This window comes from Pogona vitticeps, chromosome 1 (genome assembly GCF_051106095.1).
Source record: "Pogona vitticeps strain Pit_001003342236 chromosome 1, PviZW2.1, whole genome shotgun sequence".
NCBI lineage: Eukaryota > Metazoa > Chordata > Lepidosauria > Squamata > Agamidae > Pogona > Pogona vitticeps.
The window spans coordinates 61,862,802-61,889,205 of NC_135783.1; the positions used below are offsets into that span (position 1 = coordinate 61,862,802).

At 40.6% G+C, this 26,404-nt stretch overlaps 1 protein-coding gene across 4 annotated transcripts in view; it reads right to left on the reverse strand.

Moving 5' to 3' along the window:
• Positions 1-1,866: 1,866 nt before the first annotated feature.
• Positions 1,867-26,404, reverse strand: part of TTC13 (tetratricopeptide repeat domain 13) — a 43,417-nt gene continuing 18,879 nt past the window's right edge. Inside the window, exons 11-23 of one of the 4 annotated variants that reach the window (XR_012085007.2) lie at positions 24,435-24,609; positions 23,597-23,753; positions 18,223-18,353; positions 17,656-17,788; positions 16,486-16,578; positions 11,194-11,277; positions 9,677-9,761; positions 7,447-7,556; positions 6,021-6,156; positions 4,817-4,896; positions 3,634-3,712; positions 2,764-2,876; positions 1,867-2,017 (exon numbers count right to left, since the gene is read on the reverse strand). Coding sequence is in view for 2 of the 4 variants with exons in the window: in XM_020801190.3 (XP_020656849.3) it covers positions 1,906-2,017; positions 2,764-2,843; positions 3,634-3,712; positions 4,817-4,896; positions 6,021-6,156; positions 7,447-7,556; positions 9,677-9,761; positions 11,194-11,277; positions 16,486-16,578; positions 17,656-17,788; positions 18,223-18,353; positions 23,597-23,753; positions 24,435-24,609 (1,455 nt within the window). In the remaining 2 variants the exon portion in view is untranslated. The remainder of the gene's footprint in view (positions 2,018-2,763; positions 2,877-3,633; positions 3,713-4,816; positions 4,897-6,020; positions 6,157-7,446; positions 7,557-9,676; positions 9,762-11,193; positions 11,278-16,485; positions 16,579-17,655; positions 17,789-18,222; positions 18,354-23,596; positions 23,754-24,434; positions 24,610-26,404) is intronic. The other 3 variants (XR_013540494.1, XM_020801190.3, XM_020801191.3) reach the window with 3 other exon arrangements.

The window sequence follows — 26,404 nt, forward strand, 5'->3', positions numbered from 1 at the left end:
GGATTCCAAAGGATCTCCTATATGGAGAATTAGTGCAGGGAAATCGCCCCAGAGGGAGACCACAGCTGCGATACAAGGATATCTGCAAGCGGGATCTGAAGGCCTTAGGAATAGACCTCAACAGATGGGAAACTCTGACATCTGATCGTTCAGCCTGGAGGCAGGCGGTACATCATGGCCTCTCCCAATTTGAAGAGACCCTTGTCCAGCAGGCCGAGGCAAAGAGGAAGTCACAAAGGAAGCAAAACCAGGGAGCTGGACAGGGGACAGATTGGATTTGTCTTCAGTGTGGAAGAGATTGTAACTCTTGAATTGGCCTCCTCAGCCACACTAGACACTGTTCCAAGTCCTCCATACAGAGCACGCTACCATAGTCTTTCGAGACTGAAGGATGCCTACTATGCAGTATGTTACACGTTGTTAGCCAGTCTTCTAATTTTGCTAGAAGAAGTTTAGCGTAGAGCTTACTAATGATTGATAGAAGACTGATCGGCCGATATTTCTCGGGAAGTGAAGGGTTGCCTTTTTTCTAGATAGGCACTATGATAGCATTGGTCCATGTCATGGGCATTGCATGACAAATACTAGTCAGAAAAGATGGGAGCTATACTCTAAAACTGGTGGAGAACACTAGGGGGTTTAATGCTACTTTGAATGGTAAGCAGTCCTTTCATAACTGGATACACATCACTTATAGAATAATTAAATGTCTGTAAGCCCACTGAGCCCAATCCCCCTGCTCAATGCAGGAATCCAAATCAAAGCAGTTCTGACAGATGGTTATTCTATTTTATCTTGAATGCCTTGAATGCTGGCGCCATCACCACCTCCCAAGGTATCTAACTGGACAGAGATCACCTAACAGTATTTTCAGCTTGTCTGGATTAAGCTTTAGTCCTCACCCTGTCTTCTCAAATTTTATTAAGTGAAGAAATGGAGACAGAACATGACCCCCCCCAAATACAACAAATTCCACCCTCCTTAGCACCATTTTCTAGGAAGGGTCACCCAATTTTCTAGGAAGGGACATCCATGTATAAGAGGAGGCACTGCAAAACACTACCCAGCCTGGCCAGAATATGGTCAATGATATAATTATCTAGGGGACATTCTCCCAATCTTTCTCTACGCAGACCTCATCCCATAGAGGAATCAAGACAATGTCTGTTCCAATATTGGATGTCAAATGGAATCTACATAAACAGTTTCAGAAACAAGGTGGAGATAGGCTGTGCTTCACCAGATAATTAGAGTTGTTCAGGTCTTTCAACACTAGCTCAGTCATTATAATATCCCTGGTTTGGTTTGTTCTACCAGTTTGGTTGGTTTCTTCTGACCCTTAGTCATAGAATATAAGGGTTATTCTGGTACATGCAAACTGGAACAAGAACCAGTTATGGCAGGCAACTGTTTTAGCATAGGAATGTCATACAAAATGAACAGTGGCACAAACATTATCACTAAATTTAGAAACCAACCCTAGAGAAAAGAGCTAATGGCCATACTTGTATTTTGGTTCACAGCATCAACTAATTTTTGAAACAGTGCTTAAGAGCTGCAATTGTGTAAACCCCCTAGACCTCTCACCATCATATATATTGGCTTCAATGTGAAGTCACTGGCTTGCCTTAAGTCAAACGTGCTATATTCCAACTCCCTCTGTTTCTTTCACCATGGGCCTCCATTTTCTTGGTTAACTGATTTATATAAGCCAACATAGTGCATTCCAGATGTTTTCATCTACTGACATTTGCTATTGGGAAATACTTGTTTGAATTACATATCAAACAAATGACGTTTGGTTTCTGTGAAAAAAATCAGAAATAGAAGACCGTTTCAGCATTCTGTTTAAAAAACACCAACATAAGTGATCACCACACTTTATTGTAACAGGTTACACAGCAACTAAAGCCTTTTAAGGCAATGAGATGAGTCTGTACTTAATGCTTCAATCATGTTTCGCAATGTTGGAAAGGATTCTGAAACCAATGGAAGATTCTTGTACGTAGGTGAAATGCTGAGAAGAAAAAAAATGCAAAAGATTAACAGAAAAAAAATGCTCACAGACCTATTTGAAATAGATCTAATACTATGCATTTTAATTAAACATTCTAAGTATTAGTTTTATACATAAATACTCAGCTTGAATTTCATAGCCTAAATTTTTTGTCAAGTGACTTCAAAAGCATTTGACTTCATAATATAAAAAGGGCATTGTTAATCCTTAAGAAGTGTAGGACTATAATCTATTTCAGTTTTTAATATTCCAGTATAATACACGATGTTAAATGTAATGTTATCAGGCACATAAATGGCGGGCTCTGATAAGATAAATAGTTCTATCCAGTGTACCATTAAGCAACATCCAAACCCATGTTACCTTTTCTTTCATTCATATGATCAAAATTCTTCAGAGTAAATTTCAGTGATGTGCCCAAATTCAAATTTTCATTTTTAAATCAATGTTTACCTTTTTTTTTGTCTTTACCACTGAAAAAGGTGCTATAAGATCCACTAGTAAGAATGGCGCTAATTTTACACACTACATTTGAATTCTCTCATTACTAATTTAAGTATATTTACAGACATAGATAGTTGCCATATGTTGGCATTGCATATGCAGATTATAAATTGCCAGGAAAAACACAATTGTGGGAACTGAACATTTCTGGAAGGGGGGGACAACTAATGGGAGACATATTATGGACTTTTCTAGTACACAAAATAGCTTGAGCATAATAAACATAAAAATAATATTATTACCTTTTCAGATTCAACCAATCTTTTGCTATTTTGCTGAAGGCTTCTGCGCTAGGAGCTGTCATGGCTTCAAAATCAACCAACTACAGCAAATAAACAGCTACATTGAAAAACAGCTGAAAAAAACACAGTTGCCAAAGTGTATCCACATATTTAGCACTACCAGAAGGGTGTAGCAATGTGGAATAGAACACCAGCGAAGCTCTATATTTCTATCTCTCTCACAGAAATGAGACACTATTGAATGCACAAAAATAATGGAAATGGTACCTGATACTAAAAGGGAAGTACTATTGGTACTATTCTCACAACAGCTTTCTCTAATCATTTAGTTGGGGTTAGGAGGGATTAAAAAAAAGCAAGGCGAGTTCTTAACTTTCACCATTTATAGTATCAGTTTAGAGGGGACAGGAACATTACTTATGACCTAAAGATATAGTGACCAACGCTAATATATATTTCTGAAATAATGACAGCTGGGTTGCAGAGATTCACAGCACCATCCCATGCATGTTAATTTGAAAATATGTTTCAGTATGTTCATATATGTATGATATAGATGCAGCTTCATTCAACTATGTATGTTGTTGCACCTGTAGATATATGTCCTCAGGACTACTTTTCACTTTGAAACAGTAATCCTTCAAGATCTCAGGTTTGTTTCATTAGGTGGAAAGCACACAATATTTTTTTTTAAATGCCACAGGCATGCCCAAGCAAATTTTAAGAACTTTCCATGATATCTGTCATAACTAGTCCCACATTACATTTAGAGGATAATCTTGGACACAGATGTCTAACACTTGGATGTCACAAATGTAATGTTAGAAGCTGCCTTTATGTCAGTTTCAACATATTTTATGAACGGCATACCTTTCCTTTTGGAATTTTCCCGGATATTTCTTTACCACTTGCCATCAGTGCTCCCATGATTATGGAATATGCTACTACACTGGGAGGGGGAAAAAACAGAATACACTCAAAGCATTCCATGGCATTTTGAAATACAAGAGTATGTTTCAGAGTTTCAAAACATCACAAAAAACAATCAGTCTGACTATGGAAAAAGAGATCACACACTCCCCCCACCCCCATTAACAGACAGTTGTTTTTCTGTGCTAAGTGCTGGACATGGAAAGCCCTTTCTCGGTGCACAGCATGAGGTGATGGAGGAGGGAGGGCACACTCCTCCCACATCACTGGATTACCCCTTACAGCACTGCAGTCCCAAGAAAGAGGGAAACTACTGTGTAGGAGAATGGGAAAGAAAAAAAGTTGGGAGGCAGAGAGAGAGAGAGAGAGAGAGAGCGATTAAGGAAGAAGGAGAAAGTGAAACCAGCTGCTTCTCTTCCGGCTCCTGTTCATGAAGAATCCCAAGGGGATAAATATATATAGCATGATAAAAGAAAAAAAATTTCACAAGCATTACCAGAACTGGCCACTATAGGATGCTAGAGACCATGCAATGTATTCTTTACTAACAAGTAATCGTAGTACAGTCTCTGGCTCCCTCTAATGGCTGGTTCTGGTAACACACGTGAAAATAGGTTTTTTTCCTTTTAGTACTGTATTTTTAATATTTTCAGATCATGGATAAGTGAATCAGTGGATACTGATCCTGTGTATAAGGGGGTCTCACTGTACTTTTGGGCATACTAAAATGACATTCAGGGCTTCATTTAGGTAATATTTAACTAATCATTTCCTCCCGTCATCTGGCTTCAACCACACCCACATTACATAAAAGCCACTTTAGCCCTTGTGCAGGAAAATGTTTCCCACACCCTGGTGTACATGATTACAGACTAAGGATAAATTTTGACATGTGAACTGTAGAATGAGAAATATGTTCATTTATATATATTATAGATTTGAGGTACTCGTTCTCCCATGAAAAGTCCAAACTATGATAAGATTAACAACTTTTATGCAGCGTTGAGAAATTAGAAGGCAGATAGGAAGCCCATGTTTCCTGATAAGCTATGATCTTATGTCACCCAGTGTACAAAATGAGAACAGCCATACTTAGTTACTAAAGAGGAAGAAAGATATTTACCTGGAACCTTTGGACAGAGGCATTAAATTATAGAAGTAATATGCAAGTGACAAGATTAGATTGCACACAGCATCTGATTCCTAGATGGAATAAAACCATGTTACATTGCATTAAAAATATAAAATATTTGTATAAAACTATACATTAGTCCAATGATATTTGATGGACAGAATTTATGGGACTATGGAGCACATTTTCATAGAATCACAGAATCATAGAATAATGGAGTTGGAAGGGACCTGTAAGGTTATCAAACCCCTGCTCAATATAACAATCCAAGTTACAATGTATATGATAGATGGCTGTCTACCTTTCTCTTGAATGCCTCCAGTGTTGGAGAGCTCACCACCCCAACTGGTTCCACTGTCATACAGATCAAACAATTAGGTGGTTTTTCCTGATATTCAGCCAAAATCTGGCCTCCTGTAACTTAATTCTACTACTATATGCCCTGCACTCTGGAACGAGTGAGAACAGATCCTGTCCCTCCTCTGTATGACAATCTTTCAAGTATCTCACCTCCATCCTCTGGTCTCAAGACTAAACATACCCTTATCCTTCAATCTTCCCTCATAGGTTTTGATTTCCAGTTCCCTGATCCTACTTGTTGCCCTCCTCTGAACCTTTGCCAGATTGTGTGCATCCTTCTTAAAGCACTATTCTGGATCCCATCTCATTCTTTATTAAAAAGTATGTAGCACAGCACGGCAAGGAACAACATTTACCCAGATATCATAAAACTTCTGACACATTGAAAGCCAGGTGAAAACGTTTTCATTTGCCCAGCTTACAGCTTTATATCCGATACAGTTGTCTGGTGAGCTGTGCGCAATTTTTTTTGTAACTGTGTTTACTTTTTTCCAAGTTGTGAGCCACTTTATAAAGACCAGACAGAGATTTTTTAATATGAACTCCCTGCAGACTTCTCATAAACAGAGCCCACTCATGGGATGCTCTCACTAGACGAATGCTCATGAATTCCGCCTTCCTTTGGGCAGATCTCAAAGCTGATTTAACTTTTAAGTATTTTGTTTTAGCAGCTGACCCTATGCTGCATCATCAGATGCCCCTGAAATGTCCATTTCCAACACAGTTTGCATGCAGAACAAGAAATGAAACAAAAAGATGTTTCAAGTTCTTTTGAGCTCATTCTACATTATTTGTATGCTGATCTTCAGAATAATTAAGTAACAGAAACCCTCACCCCAGCTTCTGTAGATAAAACAAGTATTTTTCCTTTGGCAGTTAAATCTTTATAAAGAGCATCTATTTCTGCATGATAAAGTTGTGTTCTTTCCTCTGTTGTCTGTGTTTCAACAGAGAATAGTATGTTTCCAATTCTGAAAAAAGATGAGAATGCATGCATAAATTACACATATATGAAAATACAGGGTAAATCCCTAGAAAACCATTTTTCCAACAATTTTTCCAATTTATCTATTTTTTTCCCCTTCAGGCTTCAAACACCAAAATTAAAGAGTAAGGAGGATATTTCATACTGAGGATAACCCTGAGGATATTTCATACTGCACATATTTTGAACTATCTACAGTAGGATCACCGTATCTGCAAGGGTTAAGTTCCAAGCCCCCCTGTCACAGATGCTGAAAATGTGGGTTACAGAAAACACTGTTTTAATAGCGAACACTATACATAGCATGGTCTCTGGTTCCTTCCCTCTAGTGGCCAGTTCTGGTAACTTCATCTTTAGAAATATATATTTCTAGGATTTTTAAAAAATATTCTTAATATATTCAGACCATGGATAAGTGAATCCGTGGATTTTGATCTTGCAGGTACGGGGGGCCCTACTGTACTTTAAAAATGTTGTATTTACAGCTCTAGAAGAACAGACAGAAAATGAAAATATTAAAAAATACCAAGAGTTCAGTTTTATTTCTTGCTTTGTCCTTATCTGTGAAACAGGAATTTGATATCTAGTCAGTTATTAAACAACAAACTTTGGGTAATTTCTCTGGCTTATTGAAGCCAGAGTTTATTTAAGACTGTAATTCCTTGTCCATAATGACAACCTTGAAATTTACTAAAATGAAGCTGAATTCTGACATCTTCCTTCTGCTGATCATATTGAGGGGAGAGCAGCAGGTTAGTATTGTATATTGCGGTTTTTAATGCTTAGTCATTTAGTGCTAAATTGTGGTGTAGTGCTATATGAGAATGACACCTATTATTTTGGGTAGTTTTCTACAGAACAGGAATCTACAATAGACTGGACAGAAGTTGTTACACTACTTTACTCTTAGAAAAAGAGCATTAGGAACAGTGGTTGTTACATGGCACATCCAAATTATCACATTTGAGGAGTTTCCAACATGAGTTAACAAAATCAGACTTTAACAAAATGTTACAGCACTTAACACGGGTGTCTAGGTCGCAAAGTTCTAAAATAATTAATTTAATAACCTCATTAAAGAACAGAAGACACAGCCTTACAGGAAAAAAAAAATTAAGTAAAGTCTGGAGGAGGGAACCCAGAGTCTTTGAAACATGCCTGTCAGCAGGATGCAATGATTCTGGCTCTAATTTCTTTAAAACATTAATTAAAGGTTAAGGCTGATAAGTATCTTTTTGCCTATAGTTACATGAGATGAAATGAAAGCTCTACCTACCGGTCTCCTGTTATGGTAATAGTAAATCCATCATATTCTTTTCCTGGATCTTTGAGGCTTGGAACTTTGGTATTGACAGTGAATCCATCTCTTGTTTTGCTGTTCAGCTGCTTTCACACAAGCACCAACAAATGGAAAACAATTTTGACCTTGACCAATAGTACAAGTATACTGAAGACAGTTTTAACTTTTTTTATACTTCATAACTAGGGTAATAATCCATAAATGACACATTCAATTTCCTTTGAGGGTTCTGAATCACAGTAACATCCAACAGGTACATTCTTTCTCTTAGTCTTGGGACAATTTCACCCATCAGCCTCAAGACTCTGCCATCTTCAGGAGGCAAGGCTTGCCATCTTTGGATTAGTTTCATCCTAGCTGAGAATGGGCAGCTTGTGCCTCTATCTCATTTCAAAAGTTCTCTAGACAGAAAACTGCCTAGATATTGATGTGGCCTACTCCACGTTTCCTGCTCACATTTCTGTTTTGGGTCAGTCGCACTTCCTCCTCACAGAAGTCAGTATCTGTGCAGAGAAATAATCTTATTGGCAGCCATTCTCCAGCCTTCCACAAATAGAAACAGCTCTCTGTAAGTGCTGCATAGGCAGCCTAGGCATGAGATGTGGACATTTTTTGCCTGTTAACGATGAGTGATATATCAAGAATGTCTACCCTCTGATTCTTTCTAACAAATGAAACAAATAAAGGTCAAATGTTTGCTCAGTTATTCATGTCTCTGATCCCATGCTAACTGAATATTTGGATTTATATAGTAATTGTTGAGTGAAATGCTTCTTGTAAGGAGCCCAGGAAAAATTTCTTAACCGTTGCCTAATTTTTTAAAATGATATAAATAATAGTTTGTAGCCCAGTAAGCATTTTCTCTTCAGCTTTGCCAACTAGCAAGCCCTCTTACATACTAGATAGCAGACTCATATATACCAGCTTAAGCTCGTAATTTTGCAAGAAATGTAATGCATTTCAATACCTATCTATATACTATTTTGTGCGTAATAGCTGCACACAACAGACATAAAAATTGCTAATATATCATCATATAATGCAGTCGTTTACAGTGGGGTCTCTACTTAAGAACGTCCCTACTTATGAACAATCCAACTTAAGAACAGCTCCATTTGCTAAATTTTGCTTCTACTTGAGAACAGAAATCCAAGATAAGAACAGGAAAAAAAACCTTTCCTGCTCTTTTTTTAACCTTAGGTCATCTTAGGTTAAAAAAAAATTCTCCCCCTAGTGGTAGAGTACGTATTAACCAACTTTGCATTAGTTCCTATGGGAACTAATGCTTCAATGTACGAACGCACCTCTACATAACAAAAAAACAGCCAGAACGGATTAATTCGTTTCCAGTCCATTCCTATGGGAAATTTTGCTTCAACTTAAGAACGTTTCAACTTAAGAACACCACTCCAAAACGGATTAAGTTCTGAAGTAGAGGTTCCACTGTAGTTTCTATGGACGGAAAAGAGCAGATATGGATTAAATGGTTTTCAATGCATTCCTATGGGAAATGCAGATTCAACATAAGAACTTTTCAACTTGAGAACCACCTTCCAATACGGATTAAGTTCTTAAGTAGAGACCCCACTGTATTAACATGCAAAACAGCTTTTTATGCCATTATTTTAGCTTTGTAATTGAGCCGTCACCCAATAAATAAGAACTACTGCCCATCATAGAAAATAGGAGTGCGGTCCTACACACAATATCCAGGAAATAAACCTCATGAAACTCAACAGGGCTCCTTTCTGGCTATATATGTATATAATTACACCATAAAGAACAGAAGACTCAAGTAAAAGGAGTCCGAATGCTTTCTCTTCATGCTTCCTGTATAACAGAAACAGTAAGCTGCATGACTCTCCACATTCAGAGTTCTAAATTCCTGTCCTCAAATCTGGTAACATCACACTTCACTGCAGGGAGACATTTCTCCCATCAGGGATTAGGCAGGAAATGTAAATAACAGCACTTGCTCTTTCTCTGACTTTGCTCTTGTGAAATCAAAGCCAATATGATTTGTTGGGACATTAGAAAGAGATAACAAGTACCATGTTCCATCAACATCTACAATACAACACTTAATAACACATGTTAAAATGCTACAGAAAGCTTTCCATCTTTCCATTCCTCATCATCTATTATATGCTTGCATGACCTTAGATCCAATGTTATCGGAAATGAGATGGGGAAGATGGGAAATTACCTTCATTATTGGGAGAAGGTCTTCTACTTTATGTACCTGTTCCAGTGCTTCTCGAATTTCTAATAATTCTTTGTGTTTATTAGCACTAAAAAGTTAAACAATAGGGTTTAACACAATTTTAATAAATCATTATAATCTGGTCCTATTTTTATTTTATAAAATAGATTTGGATAAATATGATGGCATATTTAGTAGTGAAATGTATACTCTTTAACTTACTTAAGTTACATTACTTTAATAATGCTTCATTTAAACACAAAGCTAAACCATAGTTTCATGCTGTAAGAACATGCATGTGTGATCTTATCCTTGCGGCCACTCACTCACTCTCCTCTGTGCTGCAACATTGAGTCTTTCCATATTTCTAATTCTTTCTTTTTCAAACTGTGTATGAAATATCCCAGTGACCTTTAAAGACATATAATTTACCCTTTCTGTTTGCTCCTTCCTCCTGTCAAGACAGTACTTTGTATTTATGTCAATAAACATGGGTTATTCTTTGTATGTTAATACATATATTTTGTTTTCTTCTGTCAGCTCTGCTGCTACTCTACCTTCTTATATAATGGTGACAAAACTAGGTTCTTTTCTCGACACTCTTCGGCAGCCTGGATTTTCTCGTCTCTGGTTAACACCTCTCCTTTATTATTTCCTATCATTTTCTCATGCTTCTAAGTACACATAGTACAAGTCTTGGGCTCTTGTTGTCCTTAATCATTTCAATGTTTCTGCTATTTGTGCCCACCCTTCTTCTTTCTTTTCTACTTGCAAACACTTTGCTAGCAGTTTTCTCAGTCCTTCTCATCAAACTCTTGTTTGAATCGTCTTTTAATCTTTTCAATCAGTCAAGATGAAGATATTTACAAAGCTGTTTCCAACTGATCCATAATACTAAAGTGCTCTGGTTGTGTCTTTATGATGATGATAGTCTATTTTCCCATTCCTCTCTAGGCACTTTCAATCTTCCTCATTTGCCTCTTTTTCAGCTTCACTATCTCCTCTTTATTCTTAATTCTTTTGCCTGTTTTTCTTCCAAATATTTGTTTACTTATGTTTCTTCTGAGTTATATACCTTCACTTCCTGTTCAAATAATGAAACATGTTACTCCTTTTGCTTTTAAATATTATTTATTCTTTATTATTCTTTGTCCCTTCTTGTTTATTTTCTCCTTTCTCCAACATCCTGTAGTCTTTACTCAGCCACTGTTTCCTCTTGGCTAATCCTCAGGAGAATTCTTCTGTTTCATGTCTCTGTTTTCTCTGAGACTTGCTGATTCTTGATATGTACATTTCCGTCCTTGTTCAAACTGCCTGAAATTATTCCCCATGTTTTTGACTTCTAAAAACCCTTTCTCCCCCCCCCCGTTTTCCCTCATCATGACCTTATATTTGTTTAGAACATAAACTTGAAAACTTCTTTTTTCTCAGACGAATGTAAAATGCCCAGTTCTTAAAGGGGTTTCTAAGTATTAAACACTACTATTTTAACAATGTAAGAAATGAGAGAATGTATTTACCTGTGATAAGCAAGGATCCTGTCTTTGATGAAACGAAGCATCTTTTCAAAATAATCAATGTATCTCATGTTAATAACCTGTCCCCTGTGGATATGAACATTTTAAAATGAAATACTGAACTCCATAATACATAACTCTAATATAGTAGTGGTTCTCAAGCTTGGATTCCCAGGTGTTCTTGGACTAAAACTCTCAGAAGCCTTCACCACCAGCTGTGTTGACCAGGATTTCTGGGAGCTCTAGTTGAAGAAAACCTGGGCACCCACTGTTGGGAATCCCTGCTATATAGCAAGACACTGGAGCTACGTATTTTGCTAAAGAAACGCCTTCAACACCAATCCTTTTGTTGTACAACTCTTGAGAATGTTCTGGGCATAGCACAGCAATGGTTTTCAGCCTTTGGTCTTCAATTCTTACAAACTCAAGCCTGCATAATATTTGGGAAGGTATTCTGGGAGAGGCACAAACTGTCTTTATACACTGTTGTTAGTTGTAAGCCTTGTGATGATCTTGCACAGCCTGAAAAAAATATAACAGCGGTCAGAGCACTTGCCATTCTTGCTGAGGGGTACAATAAGAGCTGCTGCTCTACTGACAGAGCAGCATTCATGGTGGACAGTGCATCTAACCCAAAGGACCGCATTATACCCATGAAAACCTCCGGCGGTGCAAGAATATCATCAGTGGTGCCACTGTCGGTGGTAAGGCTCAAAATCGTTGTTCTAGGGCCAGCCTTGGATCTACTTGGAGCACGGTCTTTAACAATGCTAGTGTGAGTGTACCATAGTTAATTTCCCTTGCACAGAATTCAATTATAAGGAAATTTAAGAAAGAAAGAACCCCATACAGATCCTAATATAGCCCTCACTTAAAACATCAGAAATCTCATCCTGTCCTATCTCAGCTGCAGAGACCTAGTGGGGAAATGGGAAATGACATATGTCATCTGCATCACTATGATATAGCCCCCTACACACACACACATTATAATGCTGTGTAACACATCCCCTCACACACAGACACTTAAGATGACTCTATAAGGCTCCAGTCTTTAATGTGCTTGCTATGTGGTATGGAACATGGGGAACAATGTAACATACTGAGTAAAGATGCATTGGGGATTGCACTCCTGACTGAACATTTTCCACCTGATCATAACTGAATAACAGAAGGATCCTTGCAACTAGAAACTGCACTCCCTAGATATTATTTTTCTTAATTTGTGTATTTTCCTACATAGATTTTAAAAATTCCAGAAATTCTTCTTAGTATTTAGAAGTAAAAGTACAGAATATATGAAAATGTTTTAAGATCTTCAATATTGAGAATATTTCTACACCAACTGGTGCTGTCCAGATGTTTTTAATCTCAGGTTCCGCCTACCCCAGTCATGGCCAGGCATCCAAGGAGCATCGTTTGAAACAACTGGGGGCATCATGTTGGGGAAACTGGTTTACAGGCAAAGGAGACTTAATTGAAATGTGTGCAATTGTTCTTAGGTCCCGCTTTTATATTGCAATCTCTTTATTCTAAACAGCGTGAACAGTTAAACTATGCAACACTATACATCCATGATAAAAGTGCAGACATTTAAGTATGCATATATGTATCAGCTATCATTTATTTTTGGTTACACTAACTGGCCACAGTTCTTCATATTTTCCCTCTAATGAAGCAAAATTTATTGAAAGTGCATGTACATGTCAATCATTTGAAGAGACAAGGCTGTTGACTTACACTTGCTCATATGCAATTCAAACATATTTCAGCTTCATTATAATACCTAGATATTATAATTAATACTTGCAAACAAATATCAAGATTTTTAGTTTTCCCCATAAAATGTTATTAATGTGACTGTAAATGCTTGAAAATGTAGGAGGAAAACAATGTCTAGACTTCTGTTAGATACACATACACCCAGGGGGGAAACTATATGCCATTAAGGCATTTATTGAAGTAGTTTCTTGTTTCACAGTCTACAAAATAAAATTTTATAGAGCAAACTTTACAACTGCAAATACCTGGTTATAAAACTACTTATCAATCACAGAGCGTTACTAAGGGGCAAGATCCAACACTGCACAAGTGGATTCTGCCCAGGCAAAAGAGCTTTCCTTCCCCTTTGCATCCCCCTCAGCTCAAGAGAGACCCCCCAACCCTGTGAAGCAGATTATACAGGGTGCAGAGGCTGTAGGTGAGGAAGGGTAAATCATATCCCTTCCTGTTCAGTTGACAGAAAAACATACTGTCAATAGTAGTTCTAAATGGATACAGCCACATGTAACTCATCCTGAATTCCATTTGCACTTAACCCTTGCTTGGGTCTGAATAGCAGAGTTTTGATTATACATGGGGTTTCTCCCCAATAAATAAACAATTAAATAAACATTTCATTAAATAAATAAATATTCAATAAATACTGTGCTGCTGTTGGTTTCTAGCAAGTGACTTGAGAAAGGTGGGTCTCAGATTTAGTGAGGCACCTGTTCTTGTTACTGTGGTGGACCCCAGTCTGATGCTGGTGGCACCCTCTCCTAGCATGGTGGCTCTATGTGGTGGTTGGGGAGAATGCTGGGGCATGCCAGGTGGTTGGTGTGGATCAGAGAAGGATGTACGTCTGTGTATGTGTGCGTGTGCGTGTGTATATTAATCAACTGTTTATGCTCTGTAGTGACGTTTTGGGAGCCATAAGACTTATATACGGATTTTGAACTAAACGGGGATCTGGCATCCCTAACCCCAGTGTTGTTGAAGAAAGATGTGTACCTTAACTAAATGTACAGTAGTATATAATGTAGCAGCATATGATAAAGTTCAGCCTGATTACCTTCAGTAAAAGCACAGTTCTAAAACCTGCACACTCTGTTGTGCAAAACCTACATAAATAATATCTATAAGAAGTTGAAAAACAGTGCAACTGATTTATTCATGCACTTTGCCAAAAAATCCAGGATAGCATGGGGGGGGGTAGGAGGGAGGAGAAAAGAAAGCACAGTTCCAATATAATTTTCCACATGTATCACATCTCACCACTGGCTATCAAATACATTCTATCCTGACAATAGGTTTTTTCAAGCTATACTTATGAAGGAATGAAAGCAGAGTGTTGCAAAAACATTACCTGTCACAAGCATTTGGGCTGAGAGCCTAGATGCACAAATTGACATTTTTTTTTCCCTAATGAGAATGAGTTTGACCTATTACTTCTATTTCTGAATGTTATTTAAGTGGTGGGAAGGTAGAAAATTTATAACACCAACAGAAGTAATCTACCCAAATTTTTATTAATTGTTTAATTTGTTTTTTTTTTTAATCTGCAGAATTCCTCAGTTAAATTTATTACATATCTAACAAGAATGTGCTAGGTTATATGTTTGTTTAGTCATTAAGTTGTGCCCGACTCTTCGTGACCCCATGGACCAGAGCACGCCAGGCTCTCCTGTCTTCCACTGCCTCCCAGAGTTGGGTCAAATTCATTCTGGTTGCTTCGGTGACACTGTCCAGCCATCTCATCCTCTGTCATCCCCTTCTCCTCTTGCCTTCACACTTTCCCAGCATCAGGGTCTTTTCCAGGGACTAAGTTATATACAACATATCTAACAACAAGGCTGCAAGCATTCTAGTAGCAGTCCTCTCATCTAATTAAAAAGGTAAAGGTAAAGGTTCCCCTTGACAATTTTTGTCCAGTCGTGTCCGACTCTGGGGGGGCGGCGCTCATCCCGCTCTTCAAGCCATAGAGCCAGCATTTGTCCAAAGACAATCTTTCCGTGGTCACATGGCCAGTGTGATTTAGACACGGAACACTGTTTACCTTCCCACCGAGATGGTACCTATTTATCTACTCGCATTTTGCATGCTTTCGAACCGCTAGGTTGGCGGGAGCTGGGACAAGCGACAGGCGCTCACTCCGTCGCGTGGATTCGATCTTACGACTGCTTGGTCTTCTGACCCTGCAGCATCCAATTATGCCTCCCCAAATATCTACTCCAAAGGCTCTTCCCAACGCTCTTAAGCAAACAAGGGGCGTCAAGGGATTTGTGGGGAAAAGAAATTGCCCTTTTCTGGTTCCTTGAAAGAATGATTCTGATTGATTTTACTCAGATCTGGATGTAAATATAAATAAAAGAAAGAGGAAAGAAGGTCCAAATAATCCATACAATAACATAATCATGTGCAGTCAAGTCAATTCTGATTTATGGCAACCCTTTTTCAGGGTTATCCAGGTAGAGAATACTCAGAAGTGGTTTAATTTTCCCTTCTTCTGGGGTGTGCCCTGGGACTGTGCAGCTTGCCCAAGGCCACACAGGCTGGATCTGCTCACAGGAGGCACAGAGGGGGATTCCACTCCCAACCTCTGGCCCCGTAGCTAGATACCTAAACCACTGAATTAGCCAGACTGAACAGAAATGTAAGGATACCATTTTTCTCTCTGGAAAGGCTGATACTTTTGGTTAAAACTAGGCAGAGAAAACTCTCCTCGTCATCTCCAAAGTAAATTGCCAAAAAACTATACTGTATTACACGTCAAGATTATCAAGAAGAAAGAGGTTGTGTAGTCAGACCAGGTCCGAGAAGCAACAGTCCCACATGTCCTATTAAAACTAATAAGACATCATGCTCTCTGTGTGTGTGTGTGGGAATGTTGCTTCTGGGACCAGGTCTGACTACAGGATAGCATCGGGTGGGTGCAGGGCCATATACATGAAATGTTTTATATATGTGTATAATATAGTTTTATATATATCAAACCCATGTGACTGGAAATGCTTTTTTTGCAATGCTCTTTGCCTTCATTCCACTACAAGTGCTCCATGCATGCAATCCTGTTTCGTAGTAATGAGGAAAAGACTTAAAGCAATGATTGAACTACTCTTTGAAGGTGCTCCTTCCCATGACAGAGAATGAGACAACTGCGGCTTCTCTGTACAGTACTATATGTGTTAGGTTCTGGAAACACCTGCTAATAGTTCAGGAACTGCTGCAGGTTTCTGCATGGCAAAAAACAAGTACTTCAACTGGGAAGAGAAGGCAACGCATCAGGATTTGGAAATTGATCCTCTGATTCTAAACTAACACAGATGCACCATTCCAGCTCTTCAAAGGAGTGGGAAGAGAACTATCTCAATAAGACTACTATTTTGTTACATAGTGGGGAAAAGACAAAACATGTTAAATAATCATTGAAAGAAAAAGAATTTATATAAACAAAGATTTAAAAAATCATTATAAAGAATTCTGATTCTTTATGATGATTGTGGCACAACCTTTGACATTATTGCAGTGTCATACCTGATTAGATTGATGTGATTGTTAAAGCCTCTGTTAAGATTTCGAGCTGGCATTTGGTCTAGCCATAGCACTGGCTGGTCTGGGTCAGCTAGCCTGTAAAAAGGCACTGTGTCAACATCCCCCACAGATTCACTGGGTATACAGAATGAAATTTAACTATACTTTTTAAAGGAAAAAATTATTATTGTTTCTCAACTCCAATGTTCTGCTAACTTTTGGGACTGCCTGCACAAAATTACATTGGAAAAAAAAAAGCAATTGTGTATTTTTGGTGCTCACAGGTATTGAGTCGTAGAAGATATAATCAGCCGCACAAGTAAAAACATAAGAGCTCATCTCTTACATCAGTTCAAGGCCTATCTAATCTAGAATTCTGTTTCCCTAAGCAGCCTATTGGAAGTCCACAAACATGCCACATAATTGAATGTTAGGCAGTACTACAAATAATCTCAGGCTATAGAATGTGCATGTTAAGGCAATTAAGAATGTACTTTTCTATTCTAGTCAGGAGGCAAAACCATAGAAATGATGAATATATGAGCGTTGTCTTGTATGTAAAAAAAAAAGCTTCCAAGTAGAAATTATTAAGAGACAGAGATTAATTTTTATCTAGTGGTAATAATTTTGAGGAGTTGTTCTGGAAACAGAAAAAAATTAGACCAACAGACAACATGTGAAGTGCACTCCTTAGACATCCAAATGGTATTAAAAACTGGGTCTCTGTATGTGGAAATGTACTTTATGAGTTTCAGATAATAAAAACTTGTCACTTTATCTGAGTTAAGAGTTATGGTAAGAAGCAGCAGGGACACTACTAAGAGATTGTATTTTGACATGTTATGCCTCCTCTCCTTATATCTCAATATACTGAGGGTCTTTATACTTAGAGAATTACATTTCCTAATGCTTATTATATATTGCAGATGCTTACTATATACATCAGTAAAGTATTGACTATATCTGTTTTCCACAGTTTCTGCTCTTAATAATTTCTGTTCTTCGTACTTTGTTTGCGTCAACAACCCAATCACAAGTGGGGATTGATTCTGGATTATTTAGACAAACCTCACTTACTGCTCATGTTATGGCTGACTAATGCAGTGGCTTTATTAGAGGAACTAGCAGCTATGCAATTTCCACAACACTTCAATAGATTCCCACTTTTATTACCTTCGCCATTTCACAGCAATGTCAAACATATCTCTCCACTGCATCAGCCTAGTTTTCCCATTCATCCGTACTTTCGAGTTCACCCATGTACGCTGTAGAGCTTGCATTACTTCTAGCGCAGCCAGCCCCATAGCTGAACAAACAAATCACATCTTCAGTTAAGCCCATGCATATTTATTCTTTTTGTCTACGTTTGGGGAAAACCTCAGGAAACAAAACTATCAGTATAATCCCATGCATGTGTCCTCAGTCACAGGACCTGTTCTGTTCAGAGATGCTTACTCCCCAGTTAAGTGTACACAGGATTGTACTTTAAGAAATGCAGTAAAGCAGATAGTATTCTAAAGGCTGGTTATTCAATATCACTGGAAGTGGCTGCCTCTCTGTTTCTACAGATATGATAAATGACAGCTTGCAAAACATTTACATTTTTGTAAAATGAGCTGAACTCCAATTTTACAGAGCAAAAGAAGGCATGCTTACAGCTGCACTGAGAAATAAGAAGTGTAATCATAGCAAGCAACGCTGTATTTTAATTTCCAAATACAGACTATTTTTCCAACATACCTCTGTGTATTCTCTTATTTGGAAGAAATCCAGGTGTCTCATACTGCATTAGTGAACCCAAATGATCAGCTGTACATATCATCTCTTGTATTTCAGGCTTATAGTTTTCAAATTTCTGAAGCAACACATCCCTTAAAATCATGGAAAACAGCTGACATTAAATACTGATAGTACAGTACTCCTATTAAGTCATAGATTTTATATACAGTGGTGCCTCGACTTACAAACTTAATCCGTTCCGGAAGATGGTTGTAACTCGAAATGACTGTAAGTTGAAGTACCATTTCCCATAGGAATGCAGTGAAATGCAATTAATCCGTTCTAGCCACAGAAAAAAATCACCAAAAAAATCACTGCAAGACTCATTGGAAAGGTGATTAATCCCTTCCGGCTGAAGGGGGGGGGGGGAAGAAAAGCAATGAAGACCCATTGCAAATGCAAAGAAAACACAGCAAAAAGTAATCAAGTGTGCAAGATCCATTGCAAATGGAAAAAAGCAAAGCAAAAAGCAATCAAGCATGCAACACCCATTGCAAATGGAAGGAAAGCAAAGCAAAAAGCAATCAAGTGTGCAACACTCATTGCAAATGCAAAGAAAATAAAGCAAAAAGTAATCAAGCATGCAAGATCCATCGCAAATGGAAAGAAAGCAAAGCAAAAAGCAATCGCGTGTGCAAGACCCATTGCAAATGCAAAAAAAACAAAGCAAAAAGCAAGCAGATTGTGCAAGACCCATCAGAAATGGGGGGCCCCAAAAGCAAACAACCCCCCAAGACATCAGAAATGGGGAAAAAACCAAAAAAGCAATCAAACCCTGCAAGACCCATTGGCAATGGGGGGAAAACCAAAAAACAAGGAAACCCCCCAAAACCCATTGGAAATGGGGGGGGAAATACCAAAAAACAAACAAACCCCCCAAGACCCATAAGAAACGGTGGAAAAAAACTCCAAAAAAACAACCAAAGCCACCAAGACCCATTGGAAATTTGGGGGAACCAAAAAGCAACCAAGCCCCCCAAAACCCATCGGAAATGGGGAAAAATACTAAAAAACAAACAACCCCCCCAAAGACCCATCGGAAATGGGGAAAAAACCTCCAAAGAGCAACAACCCCCCCAAGACCCATCAGAAATGGGGGGGACCAAAAAGCAACCAAACTCCCCCAAGACCTATTGGAAATGGAAAAAACAAAAAAACAAAAAAAAAACACCCCCAAGATCCAAAACAGCACAGAAAGATAACCCCCCTAGCCCAAAACCACGCTGCAAAACCCACCCAGAACAGTTTTTTAAAAGCAGAAAGCAACACCTTACCTTACCAAGCAGTCCAAAGCCTCCTCCAAACGCACACTCTCTAGCTGCTGGGGCGAAAGAGCTACAAAGAAGCAGCCTCTTCACCACCAACAGTTAGCAATTTGAATATCCCGCCTTTTCTCCTGCCTTTTTGTGTTCGTAACTGGAAGCTCCGGCTGCAAGTCAAAGTAAAATTTTGCGGCCGGAGCTGGTCGTAACTAAAAATGGTCGTAAGTCGGGACGTTCATAAGTTGAGGCACCACTGTACATACATAACTAGGTTTAAGATACTGATTGCTGTATTAGGAGGTTCAAAAACAATTCATGCTTCTTTAATATATTCATTGTACTCATTTAATATACAGTGGTGCCCCGCATAGCGACGTTAATCCGTTCCAGGATTAACGTCGCTATACGAAAACATCGCTGAACGGAATAAAAAACCCCATAGGAACGAATTAAACCCTGTTTAATTCGTTCCTAGGGGGCAAAAACTCACCGTTCAGCGAAGATCTTCCATAGGGCTGCCATTTTCGCTGCCTCGGTAAGCGAGGCACCAAACGGGCAGCCATTTTGGAACCGCCGATCAGCTGGGCGGCGGGCTCTTGGGGAGGACTGTGGGGACCTCCTCCACCCTCCTTCCCAAGAGCCGGCTGGCCTTTCCCCCCAGCTGGGCGGCGGGCTCAAGCGGCAGCGGCTGCAGGGTGGCTGGGGTGTCTGGAAGGCTTCGGGACACCGCCCCACCCTGCAGCCACTGCTGCCGCTTGAAGCCGCCCACCCCAGCCGTTCTCGGACTTCCAGGCGTCCGAGAACGGCTGGGGTAGGTGGCGCGGGGTGGCTGCCGGCGGCGGGGCCAGCACGTCCGAGCGGCAGTTCCCCCCGAGGCCTCTCGGAAGCGCTGGCTGGGAAAATGCCGGCCAGCGCCTCCGAGCGCCGGTGGCGGAGCCTTCCCCCTCCTCCCGGCTCTGGACGATCCACCCCTCACCCTCATCTCCGCCGCCGCCGCTGGGTTTCAGAAGCCCCTTCCGAAACCCAGCATCGGTGGTGGAGAAGGGAGTGAGGGGTTGAGAGGAGGGCAAGGCTCGGGGAATACCCGAGCCTTTCCCTTCTCGACACACCCCTCACCCTCATCTCCGCCGCCGCCGCCGGGTTTCAGAAGCCCCTTCCGAGACCCAGCATCGGTGGTGGAGAAGGGAGTGAGGGGTTGAGAGGAGGGCAAGGCTCGGGGAATACCCGAGCCTTTCCCTTCTCGACACACCCCTCACCCTCATCTCCGCCGCCGCCGCTGGGTTTCAGAAGCCCCTTCCGAGACCCAGCATCGGTGGTGGAGAAGGGAGTGAGGGGCTGAGAGGAGGGCAAGGCTCGGGGAATACCCGAGCCTTTCCCTTCTCGACACACCCCTCACCCTCATCTCCGCCGCCGCCGCCGGGTTTCAGAAGCCCCTTCCGAGACCCAGCATCGGTGGTGGAGAAGGGAGTGAGGGGCTGAGAGGAGGGCAAGGCTCGGGGAATACCCGAGCCTTTCCCTTCTCGACACACCCCTCACCCTCATCTCCGCCGCCGCCGCCGGGTTTCAGAAGCCCCTTCCGAGACCCAGCATCGGTGGTGGAGAAGGGAGTGAGGGGTTGAGAGGAGGGCAAGGCTCGGGGAATACCCGAGCCTTTCCCTTCTCGACACACCCCTCACCCTCATCTCCGCCGCCGCCACCGGGTTTCAGAAGCCCCTTCCGAGACCCAGCATCGGTGGTGGAGAAGGGAGTGAGGGGCTGAGAGGAGGGCAAGGCTCGGGGAATACCCGAGCCTTTCCCTTCTCGACACACCCCTCACCCTCATCTCCGCCGCTGCCGCTGGGTTTCAGAAGCCCCTTCCGAGACCCAGCATCGGTGGTGGAGAAGGGAGTGAGGGACTGAGAGGAGGGCAAGGCTCGGGGAATACCCGAGCCTTTCCCTTCTCGACACACCCCTCACCCTCATCTCCGCCACCGCCGGGTTTCAGAAGCCCCTTCCGAGACCCAGCATCGGTGGTGGAGAAGGGAGTGAGGGGCTGAGAGGAGGGCAAGGCTCGGGGAATACCCGAGCCTTTCCCGTCTTGACACACCCCTCACCCTCATCTCCGCCGCCGCCGCCGGGTTTCAGAAGCCCCTTCCGAGACCCAGCATCGGTGGTGGAGAAGGGAGTGAGGGGCTGAGAGGAGGGCAAGGCTCGGGGAATACCCGAGCCTTTCCCTTCTCGACACACCCCTCAACCTCATCTCCTCCGCCGCCGCCGCCGGGTTTCAGAAGCCCCTTCCGAGACCCAGCATCGGTGGTGGAGAAGGGAGTGAGGGGCTGAGAGGAGGGCAAGGCTCGGGGAATACCCGAGCCTGGCCCTTCTCGACACACCCCTCACCCTCATCTCCGCCGCTGACGCTGGGCTTGGAAGCGGCTTCCAAAGTCCAGCAGCGGTGTCGGAGAAGGGGGTGAGGGGTTGGGAGGAGGGCGGCCGTGATCCGCGTCGCGGCCGGCTACCCCATCCATGGACGGACTCCAGAGAGTCTGTCCATTGATGGGGAAGCTGGCCGGGGGCGGATCCAAGCCCTGGATGCCTGAAAGGTATCCGGACCCCTCCCATCCTGCCGCCGCCGCTTGGATCAGTCCCTCCCTGGCGAGGGTAGGGATCCCGGCCGCGGGGGCAGGGTGGGAGGATCTGGATGCCTTTCAGGCATCCGCAGGCGAATCCTGGGGGTTGCCTCGGAAGGACCCTTCGGAAGGGTCCTTCCGAGGCTACTGCCTGCATTTCCCCCCCAGCTGAGCGGTGGGAGTGGTCCTTCGAAGGCTCCCGCTGCTCAGCTGTGGGAAAATGGTGCCTATGGGGAAAAATCGCAAAGCGATTTTTCCCCATAGGCAAAATCGTAATGTGATCCGAAAAGCGATGGCAAAAAAGCCATCGCTATACGGATCCATCGTTAAACGGGGCGCTCGTTAAACGAGGCACCACTGTACTCATTATACATACACACACTCAGTAACTATATTTTGGAAATTTACTACTGCATTCACTGGCTATTTCTTTACCAACGGGGCCTAAAAATGACAGGAGAAGGAACGCTGGTCCCCAAACAACCAAGGAAGTATTCAGCTGCTTCTTTCAGCAAGAATGCCAAGATAACTCCTATGTACCCTCTGGGCGAATAACTGATAACAGGCTAATAAAAACAGTCTAATAAAATCTGTTCAAAAGCAAAACAGAGATGCTTTCATTAGTAGGGGGCAGGGTATCAGCATTTTCAGATTCTTTTCTGCTTACCTAATCACAACTGTCAGCATATGTAAGCACTATTAAATAATTGAATCTGCTTTTCTTTAGCCATATGATGAATCTAAATTTACATCACAGCATAATATTTGAAAGACTGTGGAAGTAGTAGTAGCAATGTTAATTTTATTAGTGTTCCTATGTTATTATGGGAATAAGTCGGTGGGTGTGGTACGGTTTTGTTTGCTTGTACACCACTAATTGGGTGGTAGATTTAATTGATTAATTAATTAATTAACAATCAATCAATTCTGTGCACCAGAGAAGATAATATGTGAATCCATATAAGACCTCTGTGCACCAGCTTCTTGTTATTTGGAGCTCTGAAAGTTACTTTGAAATTAGGGATGGCTTAAGCATACAATTATATTCATTTGTCTTAAAAGTAACTTTCCAAACTCTTCCTTTAAGATTCCTGAAGTCATGTATCATCATCCATATAAAAAAAACCAAAATGTATTATAAGAGATAGTTATAACCACTGTTTTTTATTTTAAAATGCTTCCAAAATGGAGCAGAGTTTAAAAGTAAAGTTTGAAGCACTTGTTCCCAGATTTAGGTAAAGAAAAGACTCAATCTGCTATAAATGCATAATATAGGACCATATCACTTATGGGGAACCAATGTGTAGCCTTTATAATTTAAAAAAATTGTAAACTGCCCAGAGAGTGCTTTAAGCACTATGGGGCAGTACATAAGCAGCATACTTTGCTATATGTAGACTGCTCACAATTATGTCTTTAAACATTCCAAACACAGCATGTTCAAGAACTCGTGTTCTGGTCACCCACTTTATGTGTGGTTGTAGGCCTGGCTGTTCTTCATAGTCCTCTATAAGAAAAGGAAGATTTTTTGCCCAGTGATCTTTAAACTTTCCAGGGAGATCTGTATCTATATTGTATTCCGTAAGTGGGGTATCAAGATGCGAATGCAGGTAACGAGAATATTCTGTGAACCAAGAAAAAAAAATAACTAAGCAGCTTTTCTCCTCTAAATCAACTTAAAGGACTATCAAGTTTTTTAAAAAAATCATGTGATTTGCTATAAAATATCATTTGTGTAGATGCACTGCAGTGGCCACATCAAATCCTTATTCATGTGCCATTTCCAATCCTGCCTTCACACCCAGCCAGCAAGTATATAATTTAATTATATTTAATTAGCAAGTCTCTGTCTCCCTAGGTTCTTCCTGGTGACTTTCCCCAATATTTCTGTCACTTCAGTTATGTGAAATAAGGAATTTACACAACTAAAACCATTAAGCAAAGAATGAGGGACCTTTTGCAACTGAACAGTCAAATTTAATTTCAAGTGAATTCTTAGAGGGCACATTCCAATAGATGGTAAGGCCAAAGACTAAAATATGGCATCCAAAGTATCAGCAGACTTTAGCTTGAAACTCTTAGTACCAGTAACTGAGCCAGGTAAGTTGACTTAGGAAAAGCATTTTGAACTTTCATAAGAACTGCTGGATAGCTCAGTGGTTTAAGTATCTGGCTGTGGAGCCAAAGTTTAGGAGTTCGATTCCCCACTGTGCCTCCTTGAGAGGGGCAGGACTCAATGATATCTAGGGTCTTTGGATGCAAAGTTTAATACATGACACTGAATAGTTTATTAACTACAACTTACCTCGGAGGTATTTCACTTTCAGATACTCTGTACTAGCTTTCTGACCAGGCAAAGGATCATTTAGCATAGCTTTAGTCTGAGCTTTTATTCCTTCATAAAACTGGCCCATGGCAACATGGCTGAGTCCTTTCATGTATTGGCACACTTCATTATATGGCTCAAGTTGTAGACATCTCTAGAAAATTGAAAAGGAAATAACTAATACATCAAAGGCATAGTTTAAAGTATTAGATAAAAGGATAAAACTCACAGACCTTTATATTTGCTCTTATTCCTGCATACAGTCATGTGAAAAAGAAAGTACACCCTCTTTGAATTCTATGGTTTTACTTATCAGGACATTTTGCTTATCTCCATTTTGTCTTTATTTCTGTAAAATAAATCATGACATGGTGTAAAATGTCATGTGGTGTTCATCTGAGGTTGCATTTACCTAATTTTCAGACCTGCTAAGGACCAGATGATTTTTCTTATGTCCTGATACATAAAACCATGGAATTCAAAGGGGGTGTATTTTCTTTTTCACATGACTTATGTTTTTCAGGAAAGTGACTCAAGCTCCTTTTTCTCTGTGAAAGCTATTCCAAGCAACCTCCTCTTTAATTACAAGGTAACATCTAATCTTCACAAAATAGTTCATGATTATAACTTCTATAAGCAAATACAGGCTTGCTCAGAGCAAACAAGTTTTAATCCTAGCAGCATAAGAAGAGATGTGCTGGATCAGATGAAGGGTCCTTCTAGGGCAGGTCATCATCCTGTTTGCAACAAATGCAGCACTTGATTTATTGTCATTTATTTTTTAAAGTATACATATCTCAGAATCATCCAGGCTTACTCCTGAAGAGTAATATTTCCAAACTCTGGGAAATATAACCTACAGAAGGCTTCAAAGTACAGCATGAAAACAATGGCTTATCCCCATTTATCCCCAGCCTACTGTCTCTGAGAATGAAAATTTCACCTGTTCATGATAGAATTACAGTGGTGCATCGCATTACGACATTAATTCGTTCCAGCAAAATCGCTGTAGAACGAAAACGTCATAATGCGAAAATAAAAAGCCCATTGAAACGCACTGAAACCCCTTCAATGCATTCCAATGGGCTGGAAACTCACTGTCCAGCGAAGATCCTCCATAGGGCGGCCATTTTCGGTGCCTGTGCAGCAAGGAATCCATCCCAGAAAACAGCGGGGAACCATTTTATTTACCCGGCGGCCATTTTGAAACAGCTAATCAGCTGTAGGAAAATTGTCGTTTTGTGAAGAATCGGTTCCCGAAGCAGGGAACCGATCATCGCAAAGCGAAAAACCCCTATTCAGACCATTGTTTTGCGACCGCAAAAGCGATTGCAAAAATGTCATCGTAATGCGGTTTCGTTGTAATGCGGGGCAATTGTAAAGCGGGGCACGACTGTAATAACCTTATCCTATCATAAAAGTACCTGATTTTCCTTTAAGTCAGTATGATTTGCACCTTATCTTATGGAAGCAAATCCAAAGTTAATTCTGCAGTATATGAAGTAATTTCTTTTGTCTGATTGAAACATATCAAACTATTTTAGTGGCTCATGTATTCTAATTTAAACTGAGGAATCCCAAATCTCAGATAAGGTGTTTCAACAGTTCAGTAATTTTGATTGTCCTTTCCTGAACCTTCACCCAATCTAATGAAACAAGGCAACAAGATGTGTACACAGAATTGCCTACATTTGTACAAAGTTGTTATTGCAACTGACATTGTTATTTTTAACTCATTTCCTTAGCATAGGCTTGGTCCTTCTTCCTACTGAGGATAAAATATAAAGCATATATAAATGGGGCATGCTTTGGAGGCACTCTAGTCAAAAAAGCGTATAACAAAATAAACATGTGGGTCTTTGTAATGCTACCTGACTTTATTGTTTTTTTAGTAGCAACTGACAGGTTCCTCTTTCCAGAAATAGAGAACCTCAGGCACATAACTGAAT